The 20,146-nt window shown below is 51.4% G+C and overlaps 2 protein-coding genes across 4 annotated transcripts in view; one reads left to right on the top strand and one right to left on the bottom strand.

Annotated features, from left to right (window-relative positions):
- Nucleotides 1–1,869, top strand: part of NOS2 (nitric oxide synthase 2) — a 44,454-nt gene extending 42,585 nt beyond the window's left edge. Inside the window, exons 25-26 of the mRNA XM_011360001.2 lie at nucleotides 465–659; nucleotides 1,252–1,869. Coding sequence (XP_011358303.1) covers nucleotides 465–659; nucleotides 1,252–1,371 — 315 coding nt within the window. The 3' untranslated portion in view covers nucleotides 1,372–1,869. The remainder of the gene's footprint in view (nucleotides 1–464; nucleotides 660–1,251) is intronic.
- A 1,393-nt stretch (nucleotides 1,870–3,262) lies between these two features.
- Nucleotides 3,263–18,555, bottom strand: LGALS9 (galectin 9). Of its 3 annotated transcripts, XM_011360002.2 has the most exons (11): nucleotides 18,398–18,555; nucleotides 13,982–14,073; nucleotides 11,685–11,886; nucleotides 10,789–10,899; nucleotides 9,673–9,768; nucleotides 7,954–7,989; nucleotides 7,319–7,369; nucleotides 6,681–6,722; nucleotides 6,132–6,220; nucleotides 5,833–5,995; nucleotides 3,263–4,046 (listed from the first exon to the last, which is right to left on the bottom strand). In XM_011360002.2, the coding sequence occupies exons 1-11, from the start codon at nucleotides 18,434–18,436 to the stop codon at nucleotides 3,900–3,902; spliced, it is 1,068 nt and encodes a 355-aa protein (XP_011358304.1). In that variant the 5' UTR covers nucleotides 18,437–18,555; the 3' UTR covers nucleotides 3,263–3,899. The 3 variants fall into 3 exon arrangements, with proteins under 3 accessions (XP_011358304.1, XP_011358305.1, XP_023386361.1); XM_011360003.2 differs by lacking the exon at nucleotides 9,673–9,768; XM_023530593.1 differs by lacking the exons at nucleotides 5,833–5,995; nucleotides 9,673–9,768 and having other exon boundaries at nucleotides 3,968–4,046.
- Between the last annotated feature and the right edge of the window lie 1,591 nt (nucleotides 18,556–20,146).

The raw sequence follows: 20,146 nt of genomic DNA on the forward strand, positions 1-20,146 counted from the left end.
AGTCTTGTGTGGAACAGGGCAAAGAGACCCCGATTGACTCCTGGGCTTTCATGCCACTGGGGAGCCTAGGGCTGTGTGCCCTGCTCTGATTACTGCGGCAATCCTATAGATAGTCTATAGTGAGAGGCTCCCTCTTCTGGAGTTTAGACAGGTGGGCCTCAGAGTGATTCATGCATCTTTGAAGCATAGTGAATTCAGAGTAAATCTGGGAGCCCTACTGGACCTCCTCGAGGCAGGGCTGTGACGGCATTCATCTCTGCAGGCCCAGGGCAGGCTGAGGTCAAGCAAGGTGCCGTGTATCTCCTCGCGCTGAACCTAGTCTCTGTACTGAGTCCTGGCTGGGAGGGTTCTCACCTTGCCTCCCCCATTATGCCCCGTCACTGCCTCCCTGTGGCCAGCAGGCCTGACTGCAAGCTTCGCCGTCCCCAGCAGGGGCCTGGAACCACCATCTCCTCTGGTTTCAGGTCTACGTTCAAGACATCCTGCAGCAGCAGCTGGCCGGTGAGGTGCTTCGCGTGCTCCACGAGGAGCAAGGCCACCTCTATGTCTGCGGGGACGTGCGCATGGCCCGGGATGTGGCCCACACCCTGAAGAAGCTGGTGGCTGCCAAACTGAGCCTGAGTGAGGAGCAGGTCGAGGACTATTTCTTCCAGCTTAAGGTATGACAGCTGGTGTGTGGGCTAGGGATATGGGTCAAAGGCACGGGCCAGGGAGCCAAAACTAGGGCAGTCAGGCTTAGAACAGCCCCGGACCTCAAAGGAATCCTAGAGGTGGCTGGAGGTCAGAGCTGGTTAGGCTGTTAGAGGCCCGACTATACATCCTGGTCTGGTTGCTCAGTTAAACAAAGGCAAACACATTGCTTTACTTATAAGACTTGCAGAGCCTCTAACATGCTACTGTGTCTCGTGATACTTCAAGACTGGGAGAAAGTATGCAGCATTTACCAAAAGTATTTATCTCAGAGCCCATATTTCCAAGAGCATCTTGTGGGACAAGCACTAGGCAGGCTGTACTATCCATCATAAAACCTAGGGCAATGTTTAGGTGGTCCTCACCAGGACAGGTGCCTGTGGAAGTTAAAGAGCCTAAGTATAATCTAAGCATGGCGGTTGGAAAGGCAAATGGCTCATGAGTGTATGAGCGATAGAGAAGCTGGGGGATTCTCCAGGGGCTCATCCTAGCCGGGATCTGATGAATGAGAGGTGGCTTGACCAGCGGAGCTGACACATTGGTCTCTGTTTTCCCTTAAAGAGCCAGAAGCGCTATCATGAAGATATCTTTGGTGCTGTATTTCCCTACGAGGTAAAAAAGGATGGGGCAGCAGGGCAGCCCAGTAATATCAGAGCTCCAACAGACCAGAGGAGAATTTAAAGCTGCTGCCACAGAATTTCACGATGGAGCCAACTCTCGATTATCTGAGGTCACAGGGGCTGGGGAGATGGAGAGAAATTATATCCCCAAGCCTCGCGTCTTACTTCTTCATCTCCCTCCCCGTCGAACCCTTTTCTTGACCTGCTATCAAGTAGCAGCCTGGACTGAGTGGAACCTCTTGTCTCCTTTGAGCCCACCCTTCCCCGGATAATGGAGAACTGGCGTCTCCCAGGTCCCTTGGAGAGTAAATCTGCAACGCCAGGCCTGCAATGCCAGGAAAGATGACCCTTCCTCTGACTGCATCACTTTGAGTGACCACCAGAAGGCGTTATTGCACCACTCTTTAGCTCTCCCATGTACAGTTATTTATGCCTCTGTATTAAAAAACGAACAAACAAACAAACAAAAAACACAAAAAACTCCAGTCTGCCCCTGAAGCTCATTTGGGCCTTCCCTCTATGACTCCTTGATGGAGATATTTATATGAAATACATTTTATTTTAAACGCATTGTGTGTGTGTGTGTGTGTGGGTGTTTTATAGGAAAAGCAGTCCTCAGTTATATAGGGTTGGGGACTGGTGGGTGTAGCCTGGACAAAAATTCCCCCACAAAGGGATGTACCAGCTTGACCACGCTGCTTTTCTGAATGGGCCTCCAGATACTGGGGCAGCACACCGAGTGTGCATCTGAAAACCTGTGGTGGGGACGAGGAAGCATGGGCTTGCCTGCAGACCCTCGGCTGGCGAGGGGGGACGGCAGAGGTGCGATGCTACACATGATACCAGTTCTGTAGCGAAGGCCATGACCACGGCTTGTCTTACAAAGTAACTGTATTTTGCTCTGGGGCCTCCTGCTTCATGAGAGTTTGGCCAATCATGATTTGGCACCTGGATGACAAAGCAGGTAAAGTTAGGCTGCATGTCAAGGGCTTAGCAACGAGTGAAGGACCTACATCTTCTACAGGAAAGGCTTCTAAAGGGACTGAGCCATGTTTTCTTCTCCCCGTGAGAACAAGGAAGGAACTCAGCCAGGGTCTAAGTGGGGGTCTGGCAATATCTGGCTCCCAGCTTGAGTTTGGCTTCTGTTTTCACTGGTTCCCTGGCCCCCTACTCAGATGGGGTGGTGGGGGAGAAAGGGGCATGCCAACCTCCAGTGTCTGAACAATGTGGTCAAGAACGTGGTCACCTGGACTAGCCTCTCACACTCTAATGTGCACACAAACCGCCTGGAATCTCCGATTCAGGAGGCCTGTGGCAGGCCCTTTTTATCAAGCTCCTGGGTGCTATAGATGCTGCTGCTCCAAAGACTATACTTTGAGCTCCACCCTGGTTCCTGAGGCACTGAATTTTTGATGGAGTTAGCCAGGTGTGTCGGCGTCATGTAGACACAGAGCTGAGCCAGTGGCTAGCAGAACCCCCACACTGAGCCACTTTGCCCACCACACCCTACCCCTAACCCTAGGGGACCCACAGTGGAACAACACAAACAAGCTCTCTTCTGAGTCAGCTTCTCCTGACTCCACCTGACACCTCCTCCCATGGGGACACAGGATTCTGATGAGCTGGCCCTGCCATCTGGCCTCCTGGTCCTGCTGCGGCCCTCCCAGGCTCTGGCCCAGCCCTCGACCTATCTCAGATGCATTAGGCTGTTTCCTGGGTTCACCTCTGTTACCAAGCTCCCTGCATTAGAAATTCCTGCCCAAAAGGCCTGAGACAGCCTGCTCTCTCCCACACCCTTGGGGGGTTTGTGGGAGACCCACTGGGAACAGGTGTGGATGTCAGGACCATTCTGATCAGAGTGAGCCCAGGCACTCTCCCCGACCAGGACCTCCCCAATTCCAGAGTCCAAAATGTCTTCACACACAATTAATAAACCACAATCATTCCATGCATATGTGCCAACAAACATTTTCTTTCTCTTTATTTGAAGGACACTGGAAAAGTGGGGAGCCCCTAGCTGAGAAAAGTTTGTGGAGACCAGCAGGTGTTAATCAGGGTCACTTTCCTGAAGTGGGGAAAGGGTTAGTTCAGGTTGCAAGGAAAGGTTGAAGGTTAAAGGTTGGCAAAAGGGGAGAGGCCGAGGAGGCTGCCTTCTGTGTGAGTGATTAGTAGGTGGTGTGGACTTGAAGTGGACTTGAGTAGGAGTGGGAATGGGGTCGAGAGGTGGGGGTAAGCCCGGGCTGGGATCTTTGGAAGGCCCAGGACTCTCCCTTTCTGCCGAGGGTACTGAATGTGGGGCTTCAGCATGCACAGACTATCCCTCTCCTCTGATGGTAGGATTTGCACAGCTGACACTCCAGGTGCTGCCCAAAATGAGGAAGGCCGTTCCAGTCAGCCGCCTCCTCCACTCCAGGCTGGCTGCAGCCAGAAGCAGGGCCAGAGAAAGATGTGGTCTCCCCAGAAAAAGCCCCAGATCCTGGGCAGGCTGGGAAGGGCTGGGGCTGGGGCAGGGCCAGGGAAGGTGAAGGTGATGAGCAGATTCAGACAGCAGCATGCCCTAGCCCTTGTTCCCAGGGCCAGGGATCCCGCTTATGTCTGCACGTGGGTCAGCTGGATGTCACCTGCCACTTCTAGGTTGTTGATGGCAGGCAGGTTCTTCAGGCGGTGGTAGTATTCAAGCAGGTGCTGACCGTCCACGGCCACTTTGAGGCAGTGGCCTTCACACATGATCCACACCTGGACAGACAGGCCGTGTCATTTGCACTCCACTTGGAAAGTCCTCAAACCTAAATGCAGGCTGGTGTCTCCCTCACCCCTTCCTGCCTTCCTCAAACATTAAGCACTCCCCGCATCTGCATTCTAACCACATCGGAGGGTTCGCTCTTCATAAATACGCAGCGTGCTCTCCTTTCCCTGTCCTTTTACGTATTCTGTTCCCCTGGATTAGACCATTCTTCCGCCTGTGTCTCAGCTCTGCACGTGGTTAACTAACTGCTAACCACCTCTCAACATACCCTCCTCCGGCAAAGGCAAACCTGTGTTTTTCATCACCTCCTGACCCTCTCCTAGTTGAGTTAGGTGCCTCCTCAGGCCATGCTCCCCACCGCACCCTTACTCTCTAACTGGACCCTGAGCTTCCTAGAGCAGGAATGCTGTCTTGTGCCATCCATGTCCCTAGTACCTGGCGCACAGGAGTGTTCTGTGCCTGTATTCCTGCAGCGGCAGCCTCCTAACTTGTCTTTTCCACCCCAAACATTCTTTACAAGGCAGTCAGAGCACATCTGTTAAAGTGTTATCATTCTCATAGCAAGAGTTAACACTGGCAGCGTATTTACCACACACCAGGCACTATCCTATGCAAGTCCCAAACATGTCATTTCAGTCTTATATTTCTATGAGATCGATATTGTGATTAGCCCCATTTTTAGATGAGGAAAGAGCAGGTAAGTCATTTGCTCAAAGTCATATAGCTATCTGTAAATCAAAGTATACTGCTTTGGGGCTTGAAACACAGCAACACACTGTATTAAACTCCAAACTCCTTTCCATGGCCCTTATGGCCTTACATGGGTCATTTTTAACCCTGGATGAAGAGTATTAGGGCCTATTTTAAAACACATGTGCCCAGGCTCACCCCTTCATTAGCTTGGGGTGGGGACAGGCATTGATTTTTTTTTAAGTTCTTTAGGTGATTTGAATGTGCAGTCAGGGTCGAGAACACCTGTCGTGTGTGACCTGGGCCTCCAGCTACACCACCCCTTACTTCTCTGTCCCTACTTTCCATCCAGAAGCCACTGGTCTCCCAGTTCCTAGATGGCCACGCCTATGACTCTTGCTTTTGCGATAATAACTGCTCCCTTTGCTGCCTGCTGGGAATGCACCCCTCAGATCTTGGCAGGGCAGCCTCCTTCTATCACTGAGGTCTCCACTGTAGTGTGGCCTCCGAGGGCTGTCTCTATCTAAGGCAGCGTGGCCCCCACCCAGGCCTCACTCTATCTCATTTTCTCTTTTGCTTTTGGCATAGCACCTGTTGTGACCTGCGATGATCCGTTCATGCATTGTTTCCTGTTCCTCCGCCACCCAAACTATAAACTCCATGGGAGCAAGACCTCATCTATCTGCTTCATGGCTGTCCCCCCAGCATCTGGGTTACTTCCACCCCAAAGTGGGCCTTGATAAAAGAGTTGATAAATGATTGCTGAATAAATGAATGAATGAGTGAAGGAGTGAATGAATGAATAAATGAAGGACACTTCATTCTTGGGCTCGATCTGGCACTTACTGGCTGTGTGACTTCAGGAAAGGAAACTGTAAACAGCAGACACCACCACCTATCTTATGCAGGACAGTAATAGTAGAGCCATAATAATAATAATTTGTAGAATACATTCTTTTCTTCTGTGCCCAGCCCTCACTCCAGAGGCCTCAGTTCCCTTCTCGTTCAAGGGGCCCCCAGACACGCTCCACTCCCTGCTCCGTTTGCCCCCAGAAGCCCCTCTGAACTCCGGGTTGCAGACCTTACCGAGAAGCTCTGGCCTCGTATGAAGGGCATTTTTCGGGGCAGGCTCCGCTCCTCAGACCCCCAAGAGCTGTTGATCTTTGTGTTTCGAACCACGACATTCTCATCAAAACGAGGGTTCAGGTGGAAGGCGATGTCACTCCCAGAGCACAGGTTGATGTGGAACCTGGGGGTGAGCAGCTCACATGGACCTCCTCTGCCTACTGAGTTCTGGGCCTCTGCCCCTCCCTGGCCTGCTCAGAGCCAGAGGGGTGGCCAGAATGACCTTGGGGTATTCCTCCTCTCTGAGAGGCCATGCTCACCTCTGGGCGCTGGGCAGGATGGTGCCTGACACGATGATGCTCTTGGAGGGGTACAGCCCTCCCGGGATGCTGGTGAAGAAAGGCATCGGCTGTTGGGAGAAGAGGGGCAGGTCAGTCAGCGGCCGCCAGAGCAGCTGCCGCTGCAGGGGAATTTTCTGCCAGCTTCCATGAATTTGGACTGTCAACTGAATTTGACAACCGTGCCTGTGAGTAATGTATGGTCAAGAAAGAACGCCATAATATCTTTACTTGGCTAGCAAATGCCAAAGGAAAACTTTCCAGCTTTCCTCAGGTTAATGAGCTTAAACCATCATTAAAAGAACTTTGGCTGGACACAAAAGGATACTTGGACTGAGAAGGGAAGGCCATATAATATCCTCATGATGAAGGGACAGTTTCAAAGGTGAAAGCTCCTCTCAACAGTCTTCTAATTTCCTTAGAAGTTTGAAGAACTTCAGCTTACTAAAGGACTGCTTTTCATTTTGTGAATTCACCTCCCACCCTGCTCAGGACGAACGAAACCTCCGCCCTCCCTGAGAAGTCACTTACATAGGTTGGGTTGGGGTACGTCATAGGCGAGATTATTGGATTCTGTGAAAAAGAGATCAGGAAATTCAGTGTGAGAGTGCTCCCACACCAGGCCACCACACACGCAAGAGAGGATGCTCCGATGGGAGGCTCCAGCCCCTGGATTCTCCCATTCACCTTCCCTCTCATATCAGCCGTGGTAGAACTTCCCACCACATTTCCAGACCCCATGATGGTCACCTGCCCTCAGCCCCTCCACAGGCAGCTCCACTGACTCTGGACCTCCTGTCTGACTTGTACCAGCAGGAGGAAGAGAAGTGGCAGCTTAAGCCTATGACCAGCAGTGACATCCCTGAGGCTGGTCCTCAGGATGCAGAGCCTCAGGTCCTGATGCTGGGGCCACTGCACTCCCCTCTCAGTGACAGAAGGACCCGAGGGTCCTGCCTCTTGGGCCTCTGGGTAAAGCCAGCCTGATCCAGAATCTCTTCTGTCCCAAGGGAAATTTGACTTGCATATCTCCTGAGCAGAGGGGCCCAGCCCCAAATGTCCCCATCCTTCTTACTAAACTGCTTTCTTCCCTTCTCTGGAACCAGATAATTCAGTCCTTGGTGAATAGGGACACAGTGGGGCTGTGAGCTGACCAGAGCTTCTAGACTTACAGGGAACATCTGTCCAGGAGTGCTCTGCACAGTGTGGATGACCGTTTGACACTGGAAGAAAGAAACCGAGTTTTAACCAGATCTCACCTGCATGAAGACCACCACCTGCCACCAATGGACACCACTTAACACATACCCTCCAAGCGGGTAACCAGCCGAATTGCCCTGAGGTGGCAAAGAGTACTCTCAGCACCAGGATAGCAGGTGCAAAATGGGAGGAGAAAGATGTTTCTCCTCTTAAGGAGATGAGGTAGGGACAAAGGTTTCTTCTGAAGAAGAAATATGACCGCATTTGTGGCCTGTGGCCCGTCTTCCTTTTCAGGGGAATTTCTCTAGCATAGCTTCGCTTTGCAGGAGGAGAAAGTAAATACGGGGCATTGGTCTCCTGTGGTTGCTCACAGAATGTCATGGGCTTGGGCAATTCAGGTTGTTTCCTAATCCGTCAGTGCCAGCCACCCACCCCTGCCCCCCAAACCCTCCCGCCACCACCACCGCAACCAGGCAGGTGGTCGAGGGGTCCGGCCTTGGCTGCTCCACCCGCTGTGGTCAAGGCCTAACACCCGGCCCTGCTTCCTCCTTTAACCCACAGGAAGAACCAAAACGAAGGGGTTCTGAAGACAGAGCATGAGACTTACGATAGGAGCGGAGCTGGCTTGCCCAAAACCTGGAGGCTGAAGGGGATGAGAACATCAAAATAGTGGTTAGCGTCGGTGCCACATGACAGATGGCGGCAGAAACCGTGGTGAGAAACGCCTCCCCGAACTCACGCTTGCCTCCTTCTTGCTCTTGAGCAAGCTTTCCTGAGCCTATGGCGCCTGGACTCCCACCCATCATCCCAGGTACACTGTGGTAATGAAATGGGGTGGGGGGCGGGGAGGTCAGGGTTGGAGGAAAGGAGACACCCCCACTGGCTCCTCCGGAGAGAGAGGAGGGTGTGTCTGACGTAGAACAGATAGCTTACCTTAGCTCTCAGAGACAAAAGCATTATTCCCAGTGCTGTATTTCACCCAGAAGGTGAAAACTAGTATTTATTGAGGCCTACTGTGTGCCAAGCTCTGGCTTTAGTGCTTTACGAGGGAGGCGGCCTTAGCTTCTGTTTTGTTAAGTGAGGCAACCAGGCTTAGAAAGGTTAAGCAACTTGCCCAAGCCTGCCCAGGTAGCAAAAATGCATATCTACCCAAGTAGATAAAATACAGAATGGTACCCAGGTTTCTCTAGTTGTACTCAGCACACCCTGTCCTCCCCAGACCAGGGCCAAAGTCGGACTGCCCTGCAGAGGCTCCCTAGAGCTCCACCAGTCCTAAAGTCAGTGAGGCAGGAGGCAGGCACCCTGGCTGTGCTGTGATGGGCCACAGGAAGCTTGAGAACAGAGACATCCCTTGCCCCCACCCCCACTGCTCAAGCGGCCACAGGAAGGGCCAGGCTTTGCTCCCCTTCCTGTCCTAGACCCTGTCCCCACCCAGCAGACTGTACTTCTTGCCCTGACTGGTTTCCCCTTCTCCTGGCTGAACCAACCACATCCCTCATTCATTTATCCAGTCCATTCCAGGGACTGTGCAAAGCGCTGGGGATACACAAAGGAACAAGTCACAATGCTAGGCTCATGGGTGTAGGAGAGGAGGGAGTCGAGTGACGGGGACACGACATGTAAATACAGTTACAACAGGACATAGTGACTGGCATGGTACAGAGATGTACAAAGTCCATGGGGAGGGGGCAGGCATCCGGCAATCTGCTAGGCAGGGAAGATGACACTAAGGAGCGACATTTAAGCAGAACATTGAAGGGCAATTAGGGGTTGGCTGGAGTGAGGTGGCAAAGGGTACTCTCGGCACCAGGACAGCAGGTGCAAAAGTGTGGTGGCCAGAGAGAGAGCCTTGAGTGAGCAGCGGAGGCTGCATGAGCTTTATGGGTTAGGTGCAAAGCTGGAAGGTGGGCCGGGCAAGACTGAGGCGGGGATTCTGCTGGGGAGTTGGAGCTTTAGTTAGAAGGGCCAGGGGCCTTTTGGATTTTTAAACAGGAGGAGGATGTGATCTGATCTGCTTATAGGAGATCACTGCAACAGTGGGTGGGTGTGAGGAGATGAGGGGTCAGGTGGCCTGGACCAACACAGTGACTTCAGGAAGGAGAGGCGTTGGTCCCCTGGAGAGAGATTGAGGAGGGGACAGAAGAACCAAGGATAACCCCTAGGTCCTGGCTCTGGGTGCCTGGTGGATGGAGATAGGGAAACTTGGGTGGGCATGATGGGGCCTGTAGGCCCTGGCCGGCCTGCTGGCTGGAACTAGCCTCTCTCTTGGACCCTCTGTCCTTCCTGCTGACTGCTCAGACTCCCAGGTTCTCCATATTTAACTCACTTTTGGTTTGCGCCCCTTGGGCTTGTGTGGGAAACGGGCAGTCTGGGAGAACTGCACCCTGGAGAAGGCAGGCTGGACAGGGGCTGCACGAGTGTTCTGTTAAAACAAAAGGTACCGTGGGTTGAAGAGAGTCGTTAACAAAGCCGAGAAAGAGTGGAAAGGCAGGGGCCAGGGCGAGAGGGAGAAAGCCTGGCAGGCGGGCAGAGAGTAGGGGAGAGAGTTGGGTAGGAAGGGAATATGAGAGATGAGGACCTAAGGAGCTCATATTTGCCATATTTGTTGAGGGCCTACTGTGTGCTTTTCTCATCTCAGGGCACACACTCCAATACCCAAAGCTGTAACAACGGCTCTAATCTAACTACCTCAGGCCCTGGGGGCATGTGGTCCCAATGTACCCCAATCTAACCCATTTTCACAGAAAACCAGAAATTCATGTTTCCATGATATCACCTGACCTTTAAAAAAAAATGTGGTAAAATACATATAAAATTGATCACCTTAACTATTTTTAAGTGCACAGTCGAGTGGCGTTGTCGTGCAGCCATCACCACCACTCAAACCCCAGAACGCAAACCTTCTCCTGACCTTTTTAGATGCTGGTAACACATTAGAAAGTTTTAAAACACAGAGGGTCAAACACACCCTGGTGCGGGCCCATATGGGCCATTTTGTGACCTCTGACATGTATCGCCTCACACAATAACCCGTGGGGCAGCAGTGATTAGGCACCTTTCACAGGTGAGGAAACTGAGGCTAGGAGAGGCAAAGTCATTCGTCTAAGATCCCACAGCTGATGACAATGGCAGAGCTGGAATCTGAGCTAGATTCAGTTTGATTCCCAAGCCCAGGTTCTTTCGGGAACCATGTGGCCTACTAACCAGAACAGAACTAGAGAGTGACAGAGGGGAGTGGCCTAGGAGTCTGGGGACTGAGGCAGGTATTCTGGACAGAGACATTGACACAGAAAAACAAGATAGAGGAGCCGGAGGTGGGTCCCCAGAGTGACCTGGATAGGAGATTGGCTGATATCTTTGGGCCCACCCAACAGGGCTTAGGCATGGCTAGATTGGTCCCTGCACCCAGCCCCTGGGACAGGTGTCAGGTGGATGATCTGACCTGGAAGCTGATGTAGTTCAATCTCACAGCACCGGTGACGGAGATGGTGTCCACGCAATAGAAGGGCACCCGGTGTGAGTACAGCATGAAAAGGCTCCCGTTCACCATCACCTGCCAAGATGGGTGTGCATTCCAGGAAAGGGGTCGAGGCCAGGGCGAGGAGCACACCTGAGGCTCCATGACCTCTGCTTTGAATTTTCACATCTACCCCCTATAGGTCGGTGTACCAGCCTTCAGAACTGTGCCAGATACAGGAGCAAGCATGTGATCCAAAATGCATCCAAACCCAATCTCCACTTGGCTCTTGTTGGCTTCTTAGTTCTCATGGTTGTTTGTTTATTGCAGGTTTATCTTTCTAATCTTAGCACATTTAAATATGCATAAAATGCTCAGGGGGAGCAGTGGAGAGGGGACCTCAAGTTGCACATTGAGGGGATGGGAACATCACATTGATGCAGGGAAGCCTGACAGGAATAGCATCTCCCCAAGAGCAGTGCTGCTTGCAAAAGCGATTTACAATGACTTGCAAAACTAAGCTATTCCTAGAACCTGGAAAAGGACTGCAATAATGTCACTAAAAAACAATGTCATCAGGGACCTGGAGTGGAGGGATGGCTACAGTAGAGAAATGGAATGAACTTGGACCCGAAGCCAAAAGCACCCAGGTGACTTATCTAGTTCTTATTTCCTGGTGAGATAGGGAACAGGTGCACCTGTGGATGCAGGTGAAGAAGGTGTGTAAGGAGACCGCAGCCATCAGTAAACCCATACAAGGAAATGGTCCTGTTATCTGTGTAATAGCATTGCTCAGGTGATTATTTAAAGCTTATTCACCACGTCTATAGGGCTGTGAGGGCGGGGACGGGGCAGGGTGGGGATGGGGGAGTTGCTCTCACCTTGAATTCTGAGTTCTGCACTAGGAAGATGAGCTCAAACGAATTCCCCATCTGGAAGGGCATTTGCATCTTCCTCTCCTCTGGCCCCCAGCATCCTTTCTGCTTCGTGTTGCAGACCACATACCCACCCTCTTCAAACCGAGGATTGAAGTGGAAAGCAATGTCATTGCCGCTGGGGCCGATCTGAAAGTTCACGGAAAACCTAGAGGAAATCAGATAGTGTTCTGTAGCAGGTTTATCGCCCATGGTAGGAACAGGAGGGCCTCGGGCCTCTGACTCAGTCTGTCTAGGAACTTGCAGTACAACCTGTATGGCAGGTTTGCACCTATCCTTACTTTGCTGTCATCCTTTTTGTTTACCTGATTTGTATGTAGTGTGATTTTGGATAATTATTGCATTTTGCCCTTTACAGTGTGACTTTCTAAAAATAAGTAGAAAATAGGTAAAGAAAAATGTTGACACTAGCAACCAGAAGCATGGAAGTGCTTGGAAACTGATTACCAATTTGTATCAAAGATGGAAATCAAGGAATATGGCTAGAAGCGAGAGCCTGTGACAGCAAGTGGCCACTCAAAGAAGAGAACAAATTGGAAGAACATGAGAAATTGATGGACTATATCTACAAAGACGGTGTCTAAAAGGGGAGGCACAGAATAAACATTAGCTCTCCAGGCGTGAGGATTTTCAGGACATATGTCTGCTCCTCGTTGGAGGTTGACATGTGTTCCACACACGAGGTGTGTGTGGAGTGGTGGCCCTGAAGTCAGCTGGCCTGGACCGAGACCCAAGCCCTTCACTGTTTGTCATTCGGGATGACCCTGAACCACATTATCCTCAAGTCGTCACACCTGGGAAAAGGTATGACTCCCTTCCTTTGGGGACGATTAATAAGGGGGTAGTATGGAAGCCCCCATGCAAGTAAATGTTCCTTACTGTCTCTCTCCTTGGAGGAAGCCTCTCGCCATCAAAACTTCCTTTGGATATAGCTATGGCTCTGAGGCGAGGGGGGGAAAAAAAGGAACCTTCCAAGGAGCCTGGTTCACAGCAGGGATGCTATAAATGCTTGTTCTGCCTTTTCCCAGGCACAGCTCACTAGTGTCCTAAAACCAGTTCCTGTCTGAGGTTCCTCACCGAGGTGTCACTGTTTACTCCAGCTGTCCCTGAACTCAGCATGAGCTTGGTTCATGGCCTGCCTTTTGGAGTCACTCTGGTGTCCTCAGCTCACACACAGCATTCAGCGAAGGCCCCTTGGGTTTGTGTCTTCTGCATCCCCAGCAGGGCCAGGAATTGTACCTACTAAACTCCTGCAAAGCCCATTCGATTTCTCTGTGGAGGAGGGTGAGTTCTGGTGTGCTGTCCTCAACACCCGATTGCCCTGCGGACCCTCAGCCAGCAGGGACCACAGGAAGGGCCGTGGCCCCGAGGCCAACAAACCCTCCTTCCGGGACACGAAAAGGAAAGGAGTCTCTCAGTGACTCTAGAACCAGAAAATCTAAATCCATAGTCCTCTTTAAATGGAGACTGTTATTTCTGAAACATCTCCGGATGTATTTTTCCCTTTGTGGTCCTTTGAAAATTCTTTCCCCAGGAAAAGAAGAGTGCAAAAACTCCCATGTGAAGAGGTAGGGATAGTTTCTATTAGACTGGATAGGAGTAGAAAGCCCTCCTGTTGCTGGGAGGAAGGGTAGGCAGAGGGAGAGAGAAGGGAATGGAGATTTAGAGGTGAGGTCCCGGATTCCCCTATGGGCATGATTTTGGAAGATCTGGGTGCCTCACTTCCCTCAGAGTTTCCTGGGGCGCTCAAGGCTCTCAGAGATGTCCTAGGGTCAGTGTGGCTGTATCCACCTGGCAGGGAAGGCAATGGTGGAGAAAGTTGTCTAGAATTTAGGTGCCGAGATGAGGTAGGGTTGGGCCGGGGAGTCGTGTGAAGGAATCCAGAAGGTCCCCACGCCCCATGTGAGGTGATGAGAGGACCATCGGAGGCAAAAGACACCTGAGATTGAGACAGAGAGGCTTCCAAGAGAGGCCCACGTGTCCAGAGGGGCTTCTGTGGGCACAACGGACTTCAGCAAGCAGCTACTATATATATAGACCCCACCCACACCTCTGCACACCTGGACCTCGGCAGAGGTCAGCCAGGGGTGCATGCAGTGCTGGCAGGGGCTGGGCCCTACTTATCAGGCATCCCCTGAACCAGGTACAGGCAGCTCAGAGGGTGTCAGGTGAACCAACCTGAGCTATTAGGTGCCATGGTTCACTAAGGGGTAAGGCTGGAGAGAAACAACAGTTCCATGTACCTGGTTCCACTGGAGTAAAGAACAGTCCCATTGACAGTGATCTGAAGTCCATCCTGAAGGCCCCCATGGATAGTCCCAGAGAAGGGGATGATCTGCAGGGAGAAGACAGCGGTTAGTCAGTGGGCCGGCCTCCTTCTCTGTGCCCTTCGGAACTTGCTAGTGGCCAGCCTGGGTGTGTCAGGCACCACACTAGGAGCCGGGTGCATCTGTGAACAGGAAAGATGGAGTCTCAGCCTCGCACATCTTCCAGGCCTGTTAGGAAGCTGACCTGAATCGAGGTAGCTACACAGACATCCTGAGACTGTGATAAGGAGAATGCTGGCCTCTAAGAGACTATGACAGGGAGCTGGCTTCCCTTAAGAGCCTGAGAGGAAGCGATAGCTTCCAAAAGGAGGAATTAGCATGTACATGGTCCTGAGAAGGGAAAGGACCAGCATAGCGATGGAGGCTGCTGGGCCCCAGGCCAAGCTCCTAGCAAAGGCTCCAGGGCCCTGGCTGGGAACTCAAGAGACCCAAGGGACCAAAGAGGCCACCAACCTATTCTAGAGGATAAACCTTCTTCTCACCTGAGAGGGCCAAGGAAAAGATGTCTTCCCCTGCTCCTGCCCACCCCACCATAGAACAATGGTGACCATGACCTTTGCCCTCTCAGCCACCTCAGGTAGCACCTCTTTCCCAGTACTCTCTGCAGCCACAGGGCAGCTCCCTTCTCTACTTCTACTCCTGGGCTCTCCATTCTCTCTCCCGGGCCCTTGGCAGCCTCTGAAGTCCTAATGTGGTACCGCCATTCCTCCCAGGCCCCATAGGCACCCACCTGGTCAGATTCTCTTTCCAGGTCACTTTAAAGGAGCAATGGTTATGGCAAAACTGACATTGTTTTAGAGTCAGGCATACTCCAGGTTTGAATCTTAATTCTGCTGGTCATTACCTGAGTGGCCTGGGAAGCTTATTTATCCTCTCTTTGCCTCAGTTTATCCATTTGTAAAATAGGGATAAATCGCACCTTACATATAAGATGGATGATTTAGTGAGAACAAGTCTGTGGAAGAGACTGGCACATAGCAGATATCTCTCTCCCACCAAGCTTCTCTCTTGGTCTCTCTGAGCAAGATTCTCAAATTGGTGACTTCTTGACTTTCAAAGCTAACCTTCAGAATGTCTTTTATCTAATGTAGTTCTATAACCACATTGACCTAGGAGATAGTTCCATCTCCTAGTCAATTTTCCCATTTTTCAAGTTGCTAATATCTTCTCTAACTTATTTAAGTCAATTCCCTACAAAAATGAAATGCTTACAGGAGCCAGGCAAGTGATGTGTATGAGTGAGATGGCCAGGAAGGGGACAAAGAGAGTGGTGAGGATTACGACAAAGTATATATCATCTCTCTCATCCTTAGCGGCAGCGTCCTCTCAGCTCTAACCAGGATGAATTAATTCATCCTGAACTCGTTCTCAGCTCCTGGCCACGCCAGGAGGCTGAGGATTTTTTTCTCTTCTTCCTATGTGGAAATACAGACACCAGAGCCAAGTCTTGCAGGCCAGAGAGTGGACAGCCTGCTTCTGGAGACCAGTGTCACCAGAGGACACACAGTTCCAGTAAAGGGGAAGTGCAAGGCTTTCAGCGAAAGGCCACACTGCTGCCCCAGAGGTCCTGAGGCCCTTCCTGTGGCCAGTTCTCCTGTCTGTTATCCAGTTATCCTTCCAACAACCCTGGCCATTATTAGCGCCACCTCTACAGATGAGGAAATCAAGGCACAGAAAGGTAATTTGCCCAAAACCACATAACTGGTCAGGAAGAGAGTGGAGTTTAAACCCCAGCATTCATGCTTTTAAGTGCCACACTGAGGGAGGAGGGGAGGCATCTAAAAAAAAAAAAAAAAAAGAAATGCAAAGGAAAAGGCCTGCAAAAACGACCGACTCAGCAGATTAAAACTGCTCTCTCCCCATTCTGCCCTATGCTCTCCAGCTAACATGTTTTCCCATAGCTACCTCCCCTACCTCAAGGACTCTCCAGCTCACATCTGTTGATTCATGGCTTGCTAACTAACTAATGTTCTTATCTCTGTAGCTGTGTAAGAATAACGAGACTGTGTAAAACTGCTTGTTATGTTACAATTAGAGCTCAGCCTTTGGATAGGAATTTGCTGAGCAGGAGCCGGCATCAATTAAGTGCTGCTCTCTGCTTATAGCCTAGGGATCCTGTCTCTCTGTTCAAGAATCCTTTAATGGTGCTGATAATGCCAAGGTCAAGGGTTCTGCAAAAACAAACCACCTATAAGACCAGTGGTCTGAAAATTCCTTCCCCCTTGCAGTCCCCCACCCGAAGCTCCTCCTCCCCATCATGAGTAAGGAGGCACATGTAAAACCTCAGACAAAGGAATCACGCGCCCCTTGCATAGACACTGCAAAAGTATATAAGCTATAATAAATCCAACTAGAGCAAGCTTGTGCATGGAGTTCTTAACCCCACACGCTCTGCTGGCCTAATAAATTCTTCCTCTAAACAAAGTTGTGTGAGCGTCCGAATTCTTCTGTCCGATGTCGCTTCCTGCAACGACACAAGCTGCTTCTCACGATGACGCACAGAACATCCTCGCCCCTGGCTCGCTGCGTGTTTTCCCAGACCAAACAGCGAGTCCTGTCCTACCCGTGGTTCCCACTTCCATCCAGGCTCTCTGAGTAGGCGGGGCCAGGTGAGGCCAACGGAGCATCACGAGGAATGGGAGGTGAGACCCCCAAGGCAGGCCCTCGTGGTGTTCTCCTCCTCAGCAGAAGAGTCGGGCACACTTTGGAGGAAGTCAGAACGTCACTTCTGACACCCAGGAGAGGATGCCCATGTGGAGTGGAAGGGTGCTCCCAGGGCCTGTGGGGACTGCACCCAATCTCTTTATTGTCTGGATTTTCCTTCTGATTTTAAATATTTGACTTTTGAATCCAAGGATTGGAAAGTAAACACCAGTCACCAGGGTCTGGAAGGAGCTCTGGGATCCCCCATCTTACAGAGAATGAGCCCAAAGTGACACGTTCTGACCCTGAGGCCCCCACAGAGGCACCGACTGGGCCTAGCCCACCTTTCCCCAGCCCCACAGAGAAGCTTTCTCGAGGTGGGCTGAGGGGCCCCAGCCACTGCTTGGGGGAAGCAGGCCAAGCCAGGGCACCCTGCTGAGGTGGGCTTGAATGTGAAGCCCTAGCGACTTCCCACTTAGCACCCTGCTGCTGCCTACCTACTCCATGCCATGCCCTCACCCAGGAAGGGCTCTGGCAGCCCATCTCCGCAGTCCTTCAGGAAGCTCTCTGCCAAGGCCAGGAGAGGCTGCCACTGCAGGGCCGGGCCCAGGACACAGTGAGCACAAGGGACCCCTGGGCCTGGACTGCCTCTTGCCTGCCTTCCCCTATTACCGCTCTCTCTGTGGGCACCTCTCTCTTTGGGGGCAAATCAAGGCATCTTCCTTTGCTGCCACTTACCATCTGGACATATTTGGCAAGTAGCCCCAATTCTCCGAGCGTCAATTCTTTCCATGTATGTTGTGGGTATAATAAGGCTCAGGGAGTTTAAACAAGGCTACCTGCAGACAAGGCCCACACACATGTGGCAAACAAGGCACGAAAGGCAGCCCTCTGCACCCACACTTTAGGGACAGCCCCACTCCTCTCTCACACCAGAGAGGGTCCCTCTGCAGATACCCTTGACCTGTCCCTGCGTTGTTAACTCACCCTGCAGGGAGCAGACACTTCCTCAGGAGGGCTTCCCCCATGTCCCCAGACTCCTGATCATACTGAACACTTCGAAAGCACCCACAGTGTGCGTGGTACTGTTGAAGCATCTTAGATATGCTACCTCACTTAATCCTTACCCTGACCCTGGGAGGTGGCTCAAGGATTACCTGCATTTTACAGATGTGGAAACTGAGGGGCCCAGAGAAGTAAAAGTAACTTGCCTGAGGTCATCTACTAGTAAATGGCTGAACCCAGGGAGGCCATCTCCAAAGTAAGTGCCCCATGCTGGGCTGTGATCCTCCCCCAGAAGCTGTGTTCACTTTCCCTGTCATACAAACAAACCACCACTCTTCTAGGTGCTGCTTTTGCCCATCTTCCCCTCAGCACCTAGGACAGGACACATACTTAGAAGGAGCTCAGTCAACATTCGTCCAATGCACGAATCTTGGTGATTATCATTCCCCTCCAGTCCTGAGAGGCACTGGTGAGACCGGCCTGGGGCAGAAGTTGCATCAGGTTTGCCCCATCTGGCATTTCTGCCCTTCTGTGTTCTTTGGGGATGACCCCGCGCCCCGCCCTCCACCCCCCACCCGTACCATCCAAGTATTGTTTCCTCAGAGATCCAGAGCTGCTCCCCTCTGGCGAGGCAGCCAGCTCAGCCCTGGCAGCACTGCCTATGCCCCAAGCCCCGGAACTCACTGGGCTCAGGTAAGGAGGCTGGGCACTGCTGAAGGCCATCTCTCCACCACCTCTCTGGTCACCGCTGCTTTTCACACCAGCCAAGCAGCCCTTTGTGCTGTGGAGGGATTAACAAAGAAATAGAAACTAAACCGATTTGGGGAGGAGCTAGGAGCAAAAGGAAGTACGGTGCTGGGGGAGGAGGAATTGGGGGAGGAGGGGTGTAGAAAGACTCAGGAACTGGAAGGAAGACACCTCCTGCCCCAGTAATATTTCCTTCCTCTCTCCTCCTGTGCTTCACCTTGAAAATGAATGTGTTTGGTTCCAAGAGCTTGACCACACTGACATGGCAGCAAGTTTCTAGAAGACACTGAACATGAGTGTGTGGCTGCGTCTCTTGAGCACGCTCAGTCACAGTGTTCAGAAAACGACGGAGCTGTTTGACAGGACCTGTGTGGCTGGGCATTGCCTGTGCATGGGGGGCGGGAGCGGGGGGTGAAAGGACTGGTGATATCCATTTCACACACACAGAAACTGAGGCTCAGATTGTCTAAGAGAATGTCTAAGGACACACAGCATGACCTCTATGACCTCTATTCAGGTTCTCAGAAAGGTATCTCTTTTAAAATTCTGTTTCTCGTATACAAGCATCATTATGTAGAAGGAAGTATTTCACCAATAGAAAACCTCATAATGGAGGTTATGATATCTTTAGGTCTAGTACCCTAGGAGCTTCTGATCTCTTTCTGGTCTACTCCCTCTCTTCTCGCTCTCCCTTTTTTCTGGGCTTTAGAATGGGGAGAGAAGAAGTCTTGGACATAATGGAACATTCCAAGGGACACGGGGGTCAGAGGAGCATATTAAATAAACTGCATTATTGGCTTCGGCACCTAGTTAAGGAAACTGATTGACTGAACAGAGACTAGCAGGAGAGGCTGGGTTAGAGTGGGAAAGGGAGGAAGGGAGCTGTGACAATAAACTTACCTGAAGTCAGGCAAGCCCGGCAATGAGCTAGAGAGAAAACCAATGTTTTCAAGCCTGGATGAGCAGTTAAGGGTCATATAAGCACCGAGTGGGTAGAAGGTGCCCCAGGGCCGTGATATTTTTGTACGTCTCTTCCTTCTTGCATCCTGTCTAGATGCACCAGAATTTACAAAGACTGACTTCTTTGAGATGCTCCCATAAACTGAGGCCTCGTGTTTCCTCAGCCCATCCTCCATCCCCACTGTATTCCTGGATTGACTAGAATTTGATGGAATTTAAGGGGCAGAGAACACAGTGTTGTAGCCGCCAGCCCCCGAAAGACACATGGACCACCAGAAATCAGTGAGTTATAGGAAACACACTCTTTATTCAGCCAGCTGGGTCGCCCAGGGGTACGCAGACCCCAAATTAAGCAGCCCCGAAATGTAGAGGTACAGAGTGTTTAAACCCCAAATCCCATTCTTCATTCTGTCTGAACACAAAGGTCTATTTTTCTTCTATTCACTACCTGTCGACCCACAGGTCGGGTGTGCAAGCGAGGGTACAGAAGCAGAAAGATTACTGTTAGAATGTTATGTTCCTATGGGTGACAGCCTATGTTCCCATGGGCGATAGCCAAACAGTAATTTTCCAGCCAGCACAACAGCTGGAGCAGAAAGGAGGGAAAGGAAGGAAAATTCTTTTCAATTCTCTCCAACACCAGGGACATCAGAGACAATTTCATCATCGATTGGGATGTGGAACAAGTGGAACTCTCACTTCTTGCAGGTTAGCGTGTAAAATAAT

This window comes from Pteropus vampyrus, unplaced genomic scaffold, assembly GCF_000151845.1.
Source record: "Pteropus vampyrus isolate Shadow unplaced genomic scaffold, Pvam_2.0 Scaffold50, whole genome shotgun sequence".
Lineage (NCBI taxonomy): Eukaryota > Metazoa > Chordata > Mammalia > Chiroptera > Pteropodidae > Pteropus > Pteropus vampyrus.